Genomic DNA, 9837 nt, shown 5'->3' on the forward strand with positions numbered 1-9837 from the left:
ACGCCTCGTTGTCAACATTCTGTGAATTGATGGCAAGCAGCAATGCAATGCTGTATTTATATTTTATTATTTTGAGATTCATGATCATGCAATGCTAATAAAATAAACCATTGAACAATAAATGGCACGCACAGATTATTTCAAAGAGATGTAACACAGTTCAACCTAATGAGAACGTAAATCATTCCTGGCATTACAGATCATGAAATTCACTTTTACCTACCAAAGTTTTGTTGTTGAAATCAACATGTGACCTGCCTATATGACAGGTACTTGTGATGCCTGGCATAATCACATGATCAGATATCAAACAGACAAAAGTACTGCAATTATTACACAAACAAATGGCAAATTCCATTATTTTGCACATTCTTCCATTGCAAAACTACCATTCCAGTGTTTTACTTGCTATATTGTATTTACTTTGCCACCATGGCCTTTTTTGCCTTTACCTCCCTTCTCACCTAATTTGCTAACATTGTATATAGACTTGTTTATACTGTATTATTTATTGACTGTATGTTTGTTTTACTACATGTGTAACTCTGTGTCGTTGTATCTGTCGAACTCCTTTGCTTTATCTTGGCCAGGTCGCAATTGTAAATGTTCTCAACTTGCCTACCTGGTTAAATAAAGGTGAAATAAAAATAAATAAATAAATGTGGATAATCAGATTTATTACAGTTGACCAATTGTGATGAGCCAACGAGAGCATGCTTTTCTGGGCTTCTATTCGTTCACTTGTCATTCAACCTGTACATTTCTTTGATGGTAGGATAAAGTCAGCTTGATCAGGCTTCAATTCTTTAAACTGCTGATTGATGAAATGTTGAAATGCTGCCCTTGTTTCTTCCAGGTCATCCATATATACTTGCTTATCGGCTACAGCTGTACGGAGGTCCCTGATGGTCTTGTCCAGCAGAGTCTCCAGTGCTTGTGTTGACTCCTTCAAGATAGTTAGTTCTGCCTTGTACCGCCCCTCTGCCTTATCTATGTTGCGTTGGGCAATATCCATCTCCTCCCTTCGGGTTTTCTCGATGTTGCCAGTGATGCTGGATATCATCACTGCCCTCACTTCCACCAGTACCTCATCTTTTTTCTTGCTGGCCACAGTCTTCGCATCCTCCGGTTGCAGCATGAAGTCCCTGTTGTAAACATATCACATAAAGAGTTTGTGAACCACAAAAGGAAAATCATTAGCCGGTCACAGATCCATTTGAGATTTTGCCTACTCCTCCGTTGTCATCATTGTCAAGCCAAGCATGTTTGCCACGACAATTCCAAGATGGCAAAAACAGACAGGCAACCAAGCTAGAAAACTATTGACTATAAAAAGCACACAAATCTCACTCATTACACCAATTTACACCCATGAGCTGCTTTTGAAATACTGTAGCTATCACTCTGATCACATATGTCTACCAACATCTCCAAGATAGTGGCAGCGTGTGCAGTAGTTTGTTCCTCTTCTCTTCGGGTTCTCACAACACTCTTAGCATGCCGCTGGGCTATCTTCTCTATGGCCCTTCGGATCTCCTGAGAGGCCCTCTCTTCGTTTCGTTTGCGCAGTTTCTCAATGTCGGACCTGACCTTGCGCTTTGTTTTGATATCATACTCAACCAAGGTATCCTGAGGATGTCATGAGGCAATTCAATTGATTACATAGGCTTACACATAGCCAACCCTACACTCTATTAAAAGCTCTGAGCATCATGGCAATTGTGGGTCTACAGCTTTTTATAAAACAATTGATATAGTCTATAGACATGTACAAATAACAATTGTTTTCCTTTGATAATTGTCCTCATACCTGCAAGTAAGAGTTTGCATTTTCCACTTTCCTCCTCAAGAGCTCTCTCTCCTTTCTGGCCCACTGAAGTGTCTGTAACACTATTTTCTCAATTTCCATGTCAGCCTGAATGCAAGACATATCATTAACAAAACCTCTTGCAATGTATTGTAGTCCAGACCTAACGCAATATTCAACAACAAAAAGCAGCACATTTTTGTACCTTGCCCCACGCCTTCTCAGTAGCAGCTCTAATACACTCCTCCTTCTCTTTTTGAAACTCTGTCATGTAATACTGGTGTATGTTTTCTCCTATATCTGCAATTCAATGTGACAGTCACTTACACATCTGTTACAGGCTGCTACCATTGATACATGGAGTGGATGTAGTAAAGGAGGAGTGGGCATACCAATGATGTTTGAGTGAGTACTCAACTGCTTCAGCTCTTTCATTGGGTCTCCATACAAAACTGTGAGAGCACAGCTTGTGGGCTCTCGCTTTCTTGCAGTGCATCTATGACCTCCTTTAGATAGAGTGGCAGGATGCTGTGAAGCTTTGAGGGTTCCCACGTTGGGTTTCCATTGCTCTTTGAGTGTGTCCATTTTAGCTTATACAGTGGACCTCACAGAGCACGTAATTATTGTAGCTTTGACTCACCCCATGGGGCGGGATATCTTGCTTTAATCAAATCTAGTTACAGAGATTTGTTGGAAGTACTAAAAAGGTTATCTTGCTGAAGAAAACAACTAAGAATTTATGACTCCAAATGCATGTGCCAGGAAAAATAATAATCAATTGTGATGCTATTTGGAACGCACGTGGCTCATTGAGACATTCCAATTACTGGGGCTGTTTTCGCACTGGTCAGCTCCTAAGCCCAATAATGGTGCCTAAAGTAACTCCATCTAACATAAATCGATTCTCAATTGCGGTACTCTACTTTCATATCAAAATAATTCCACAAATGCAAAATACACACTTGCGGCATACTGTTTTAACCTGTTATAACAACAGTCGCAGCCGACCGTATTTTTCAGTGACAACACGTTTGTGGCGTCCATCTGCCGTTTGCAGTGTTAAGAGACGCATAAATATAATTTGCAAAGGTATTCCACTCTTGTTTTCCGTTTAAAAAAGCCATGTATCATGGAAATGTGGTCGTGTGGGAACCCTAAACCTACAAAGGTGTGTAGTCATGTAAACTTTTGTTTATACATGTTTTTTTATGCTGCTAATATGAAATATACATTTCTTGTTTCCATTATCGCACCCCAAGAGATGAGTGTTAACGTTTAAAGCGAAGTGTCTGCGGAGGCTCTTAACAAAACTCCCCCCTTCAGAAGATACTGTAATGAAACAGCAGGGAGCAGGTCTCGAACCCTCGACTTTCTAGCCCGAAGTCCAGTGCGCTATCGACCGTGCCTCAAAAGCATGCTCATGCGGCAGAGTCGATATCCGCGCTTATAAACCCAGGGTCGTTACAATACTATCGTCAGTTTTCAGTAGCGCGTATATGACTTGGGTATTCAGCTCCTTGCTTGATGCTAATTGCTCAATATGCTTTTATGAGTTTTACATTTTTACCCTTACTCGATGGTAAATTGTTATTTCAATAGTTTCATAAATGAATCCAAGAGCTATTGCCTAATTGTAACAATATTTAATAACCATCGTCATTACATAGATCCAGTGCTTTCAGGCAAAGCCATTTTTACCACAATAATGTTCAGGATATATTGCACATCTGATTTGATCAGTCCCATTTAGACGTTTTCCTCCCCTTCACTGTCAATAACGTCATACAGCTGCGGGTCGTTCTCTTGGTGGCATGAAGGTATCCCAGGTAGCCCACACACAAGGAAATTGTCACAAGTCCAAATGCCATCACTGGATTGTTCTGTAAAGGAAACACAATTTGCATCGACAATATAACAGACGATACCGATGAACAAGCAGACTCATTGTCCGTAATATAATAGTGACCAGTGAGTTAGGCCTTACGGGTCTAACGGTGAGCTCAGTGTTGACAGATCGGAAAAGCGTGGTGGTCTTCGCTCCTCTAAGGCCAGGCATCCTGAAGTCCCCTTCTTTCGGAGCCTCCTTACCGCTTCCAGATGCCATTGTGCAATTAGTTGAGGAGATGGATAAGGTTTACATTTACTGTATAAAGAAGTGCAACGCGTTTGAGGAAACGCTATTAATGATGGAAAACATTTGGAACGACCAATAGCGCATCCACAACAAACCGTCCACTTGTTTTGGAAGTCATGACTAACAGTCAAAGAACTCCAAGAAAAAACACATTGTTTGCATGTTATAATAGTAACGTCCTTATAATAGTAGAGCGCCACCTTGTGGATGGAGTAGGCTACACTATGGTTTCTGTATTTTTTTTTTTTGAACCTTTATTTAATTAACAAGGCAAGTCAGTAGCATTTCAGTCACTGTAAGTCAGACCCTTGGTTTGGCATTTTGCTTACAGTATACAAGACACCCATCAAACGATTTTATATGAACGTGCTTTCCCCGAATTCAGAAAAAAAAGTGTAATAGCTTGCTAGCCTTGAACATGGGGAAAGGTGAGCCTATCCACTACTACCACTCAAGTCATAGGACACCTGAAATACCTATAAAAAATGCATGGCACAAGTTGTAATTCATGACCAATATAGCTACAAAGAAGTCAACATTTGCAAGGGACATTCAAATAATCATTGAACTTAGATACAATTCTATATCTTTTCATTCATTCAGCAACGCAACATGAACTCATGGACTTATATATCCTACAACGGGTAACGGGTTCAGTGTTTAATGTGACCATGGTGACGCTGTCTGTCCAAGAACAAACTGTAGGGTTGACGAAAGATGAATCAATGCACATAGCGACTCATAAATGGTAGCTACAGGCTTTAAGGCATATTGAAAATAGACATACTATAGTGTTAAATACAAGATGCTTTCACTTTCTTTTTTTTCTTTTTTAAAACCTTTCAGAAACAGTCTTTCATCTTAAACCTACCCAACAATCTAATAAAAACAATTCTAGGACATAGGCTAATATAAAAATACACATAGCCTACAGGGTATATTTAACTATACTTGTGGTATTTGTATAGTGCTGCTCGCCTGCAATAGACTATCCAAACAAGCCCTCTGGGTACAAAATAGGTGTGGCCTCTCAGACAGGTGTGTTCGACGTGCAAATCGACTGCAGTAGCCAGCATCGGAAAATTAGTCCCCAAACACATAACACAAGCAGAAAAAACTGGAATAGCCTGTTTATAATCGGTGAGTTAATTATTGTATTTTCTTTCAATATTGTATTTGTCTGAACATAATAGTGTTCTTAAAATAGGTTTAGCCTATTCTATTGGAAAATGCGCACCATCACAGTTTTGATAGCCTAGGCTACTTGAAATAAATGAGTTAATCAATTGCGTTTATTCACTGGAGAGCAATTGTAAAAATAGAAGCTTTCTGTTTTTGTAAAATACGACTTAATTTATACATGATGTGATGCTACTGTACTGCTACTCAGGAAACACAGAACCAGCAGATGTTGTAAAAGCGTAATAAAGAAGATATTCCTTCCTCAGTAATTCTAGCCTACACAGATTTGTTATCAACATATTTGCCCTTTCCATTAATTTGCTATCAAAATAAATGTTAATTTGATAACACTGCACTACATTGTCCTTATTACACTGTCATATTTACAAGTAGCCTACAGTGTAACAAGTATAAACAATAATACCTGTTACTATTTATAGTGGAGAGAATGGTGAATATAGAAATGTAGCCTTGCCTCCTATGGGCAATGTATGATTGGAATATATTTACAGTGCCTTGCGAAAGTATTCGGCCCCTTGAACTTTGCAACCTTTTGCCACATTTCAGGCTTCAAACATAAAGATATAAAACTGTATTTTTTTGTGAAGAATCAACAACAAGTGGGACACAATCATGAAGTGGAATGACATTTATTGGATATTTCTAACTTTTTTAACAAATCAAAAACTGAAAAATTGGGCGTGCAAAATTATTCAGCCCCTTTACTTTCAGTGCAGCAAACTCTCTCCAGAAGTTCAGTGAGGATCTCTGAATGATCCAATGTTGACCTAAATGACTAATGATGATAAATACAATCCACCTGTGTGTAATCAAGTCTCCGTATAAATGCACCTGCACTGTGATAGTCTCAGAGGTCCGTTAAAAGCGCAGAGAGCATCATGAAGAACAAGGAACACACCAGGCAGGTCCGAGATACTGTTGTGAAGAAGTTTAAAGCCGGATTTGGATACAAAAAGATTTCCCAAGCTTTAAACATCCCAAGGAGCACTGTGCAAGCGATAATATTGAAATGGAAGGAGTATCAGACCACTGCAAATCTACCAAGACCTGGCCGTCCCTCTAAACTTTCAGCTCATACAAGAAGACTGATCAGAGATGCAGCCAAGAGGCCCATGATCACTCTGGATGAACTGCAGAGATCTACAGCTGAGGTGGGAGACTCTGTCCATAGGACAACAATCAGTCGTATATTGCACAAATCTGGCCTTTATGGAAGAGTGGCAAGAAGAAAGCCATTTCTTAAAGATATCCATAAAAAGTGTTGTTTAAAGTTTGCCACAAGCCACCTGGGAGACACACCAAACATGTGGAAGAAGGTGCTCTGGTCAGATGAAACCAAAATTGAACTTTTTGGCAACAATGCAAAACGTTATGTTTGGCGTAAAAGCAACACAGCGCATCACCCTGAACACACCACCCCCACTGTCAAACATGGTGGTGGCAGCATCATGGTTTGGGCCTGCTTTTCTTCAGCAGGGACAGGGAAGATGGTTAAAATTGATGGGAAGATGGATGGAGCCAAATACAGGACCATTCTGGAAGAAAACCTGATGGAGTCTGCAAAAGACCTGAGACTGGGACGGAGATTTGTCTTCCAACAAGACAATGATCCAAAACATAAAGCAAAATCTACAATGGAATGGTTCAAAAATAAACATATCCAGGTGTTAGAATGGCCAAGTCAAAGTCCAGACCTGAATCCAATCGAGAATCTGTGGAAAGAACTGAAAACTGCTGTTCACAAATGCTCTCCATCCAACGTCACTGAGCTCGAGCTGTTTTGCAAGGAGGAATGGGAAAAAATTTCAGTCTCTCAATGTGCAAAACTGATAGAGACATACCCCAAGCGACTTACAGCTGTAATCGCAGCAAAAGGTGGCGCTACAAAGTTTAACTTAACTTAAGGGGGCTGAATAATTTTGCACGCCCAATTTTTCAGTTTTTGATTTGTTAAAAAAGTTTGAAATATCCAATAAATGTCGTTCCACTTCATGATTGTGTCCCACTTGTTGTTGATTCTTCACAAAAAAATAGTTTTATATCTTTATGTTTGAAGCTTGAAATGTGGCAAAAGGTCGCAAAGTTCAAGGGGGCCGAATACTTTCGCAAGGCACTGTATTTTGTCAGATGATGCCCTCTTCATCATAACAGGCAGAATTGAGTATTGGCCTTGTATCTACATGGTTGTGTCACAAATGGCACCCTATTCTCTACAACATAGTGCATTTCACAAATGGCACCCTATTCTCTACAACATAGTGCATTTCACAAATGGCACCCTATTCTCTACAACATAGTGCATTTCTTTTGAACAGCCTGGTAGTGCACTAATGTAGGGAATAATATTGGTTCCATTTGGGACAGAACCCCATATCTACAGTTTCTCCCTTCTCCACAGGCTCATGTAATCAGAGAGATGTCAAACTGGGGGTTTCTGGAGAACGTCCTGAGTGGGGTGAACAAGTACTCCACAGTCATCGGCCGCATCTGGCTCTCCATCGTCTTCATCTTCCGCATCCTGGTGTACGTGGCGGCTGCTGAGCAGGTCTGGAAGGACGAGCACAATGACTTTGTCTGCAACACCCAGCAGCCTGGCTGTGAGAACGTGTGCTTCGACCACTTCTTCCCCATCTCCCAGATTCGCCTGTGGGCCCTCCAGCTCATCATGGTGTCCACTCCATCCCTGTTGGTGGCTCTACACGTGGCCTACCGTGAGAACAGGGAGAGCAGGCATGGCAAGAAGCTGTATGAAGACAAAGGTAGGATTGATGGAGGTCTGCTCTGCACCTATATCCTCAGCCTCGTCTTCAAGACTACCTTTGAGGTAGGCTCCCTCCTGGCCTTCTACTTCCTCTACAGTGGCTTTGACGTTCCCAGACTGCTTCGCTGCAGCCTGGACCCTTGCCCTAACACCGTAGACTGCTACATCTCCAAAGCCACTGAGAAGATGGTCTTCCTCTACATCATGGGCTGTACGTCCATTTTGTGTATTGCACTGAATGTCTCGGAGATGGTATACATCCTATCTAAACAGTGCTGGAAGTGTTTCAGCAAGCGGTATATCCCCATTGAAGAGAGAGCTCACTGGCATTGTAATCACACTGTCCCAATCAGCAACAGTTCCTCAACCCTTCATCCCACACCTAACAAAGATACAATAGGCTCACAAGATCCACCAACAAAGGGAACCCAACCCTTTCCCTCTTAAATTGCATTAAATTACCTAATAATTTGTGATCAGAATTCAGGACTTCTTTTAACTTACATGATTTCAGAAACTATGTAGAACTTTTAGTTATTCACCTTGAACTTTTTTGTTTTTGCACTTTATTTATAGATTTTCAGATAAGAGAACAGAAAAACAGTACAGCCCCATCCCCTCATTCCCCCATCCACCCGCCCCTCCACACCTCCCTCCCTCCACCCACCCACAAAGCACCTTTAACCTTTTAACAGATACTGTTACTTTTAGCATTAGGATCGTATTTAAGGCCTTTATGTCTCAAAACTGTCTGCTAATTGAATCTAGTATAATTGATATAATCACCTTCGGTATTATGATTCATTACCCAAAAATCTAATGAAAATGGTAGGCCATATATGCTTATAGAAAATAAACATGTAAGCTATTGTTACTTTACTTAGGCTATTTGTATAGTGCTGAGGCTATTTGTATAGTGCTGCTCGTCGGCAATCAACTCTCCAAATAATCCATCGGGATAGGCTACATAATAGGTGGCCTCTGACAGGTGTTTGACATGCAAATCAACTGCCTTTTGCATCCCTTTGATGTTTTTAGTAGAAATTGTGCACACAGACATTTAAAAGCCTGTTATATCAAATGAAGTGCTCTTTAATATAGACAATATGGAAATTACAATCAATTGGATTTTTAATATGAAAAACACTATTGACATGTCCCTCTGTGCACCCTCTGCAATGCCTAGGAACATTTTAACCCACTTAGCAAACATTTCTCAAATATTTCACCATTATTGTAAAGCCCTAGTCATTGCATTACTTTGACAGTCATTTCAGACTTTGGTATTATGATTAACAAAGAATTTAAAACAATTCAAGCTTTACATCTCTACGTTCAGTGCTGGACTGCATTCATACATAGACCATGCCTTTTTCCCTACTGACATCACAGCATTCATTTTGTGTTCGTGTCATGGTCCTCAGTGGAGCCCATTTATGTAAATATGACCATCAGTGTAATTCTAAACTATAAATTGGCAGATTCATTCCATTGCTTTCATCTTACATGGGAGAGATAGTGAGTGTGCTAGCCTTAAGATGTTTATCACATCAATATAAAATGTTACATTTCAGGTCATGCAGAACTCTGATCTTTCTAGATTAATGAAGAGAAATCCATACAACTTGATTTCAACAATTGAGAGTTTAGTGATCTTGTTATATCACAAATCTGTTAAAAGGCATTACTTTTTTACAACAAGCACTTAACTGACCCCTTTCTGATTGTAGGAGCTCCAGCATTCTTCCGTGTGTAATGTATCTCCTGTACTTAAAAAAAAAAAAAAATGTTATAGACAATTCTACCAATTTCTCTCAATCATTTTCCTCTGGGGGGGGGATATAAATTGGGGCAGCAGGTAGCCTAGTGGTTAGAGCATTGGGCCAGTAACCAAAGGTTGCTAGGTCGAATCCCAGAGCTGACATCTGTTCC

The 9837-nt window shown here is 40.2% G+C and overlaps 2 protein-coding genes and 1 pseudogene across 2 annotated transcripts; 1 reads left to right on the forward strand and 2 right to left on the reverse strand.

The window, feature by feature from the left end:
* Window positions 1-7: 7 nt before the first annotated feature.
* On the reverse strand, window positions 8-3305 carry LOC127909459 (uncharacterized protein C6orf163 homolog). The gene is made up of 2 exons (XM_052471144.1): window positions 1811-3305; window positions 8-1145 (listed from the first exon to the last, which is right to left on the reverse strand). The coding sequence occupies exons 1-2, from the start codon at window positions 1828-1830 to the stop codon at window positions 749-751; spliced, it is 417 nt and encodes a 138-aa protein (XP_052327104.1). The 5' UTR covers window positions 1831-3305; the 3' UTR covers window positions 8-748.
* A 129-nt stretch (window positions 3306-3434) lies between these two features.
* On the reverse strand, window positions 3435-4094 carry LOC118398773 (small integral membrane protein 8-like; annotated as a pseudogene).
* An 891-nt stretch (window positions 4095-4985) lies between these two features.
* LOC118398775 (gap junction beta-7 protein-like) lies at window positions 4986-9706 on the forward strand. The gene is made up of 2 exons (XM_035794458.2): window positions 4986-5081; window positions 7543-9706. Exon 2 carries the CDS (start codon window positions 7561-7563, stop codon window positions 8350-8352), a length of 792 nt encoding a protein of 263 aa, XP_035650351.1. The 5' UTR covers window positions 4986-5081; window positions 7543-7560; the 3' UTR covers window positions 8353-9706.
* Window positions 9707-9837: the final 131 nt, after the last annotated feature.

This window comes from Oncorhynchus keta, chromosome 19 (genome assembly GCF_023373465.1).
Source record: "Oncorhynchus keta strain PuntledgeMale-10-30-2019 chromosome 19, Oket_V2, whole genome shotgun sequence".
Lineage (NCBI taxonomy): Eukaryota > Metazoa > Chordata > Actinopteri > Salmoniformes > Salmonidae > Oncorhynchus > Oncorhynchus keta.

Coding starts and splice junctions, on each gene's coding strand:
- LOC118398775 (XM_035794458.2), top strand. CDS start 7,561: ATGTCAAACTGGGGGTTTCTGGAGAACGTCCTGAGTGGGGTGAACAAG.
- LOC127909459 (XM_052471144.1), bottom strand. CDS start 1,830: ATGCAAACTCTTACTTGCAG. Junction 1,146..1,810: donor ATGCAAACTCTTACTTGCAG/GTATGAGGACAA, acceptor TGTTTACAACAG/GGACTTCATGCTGCAACCGG.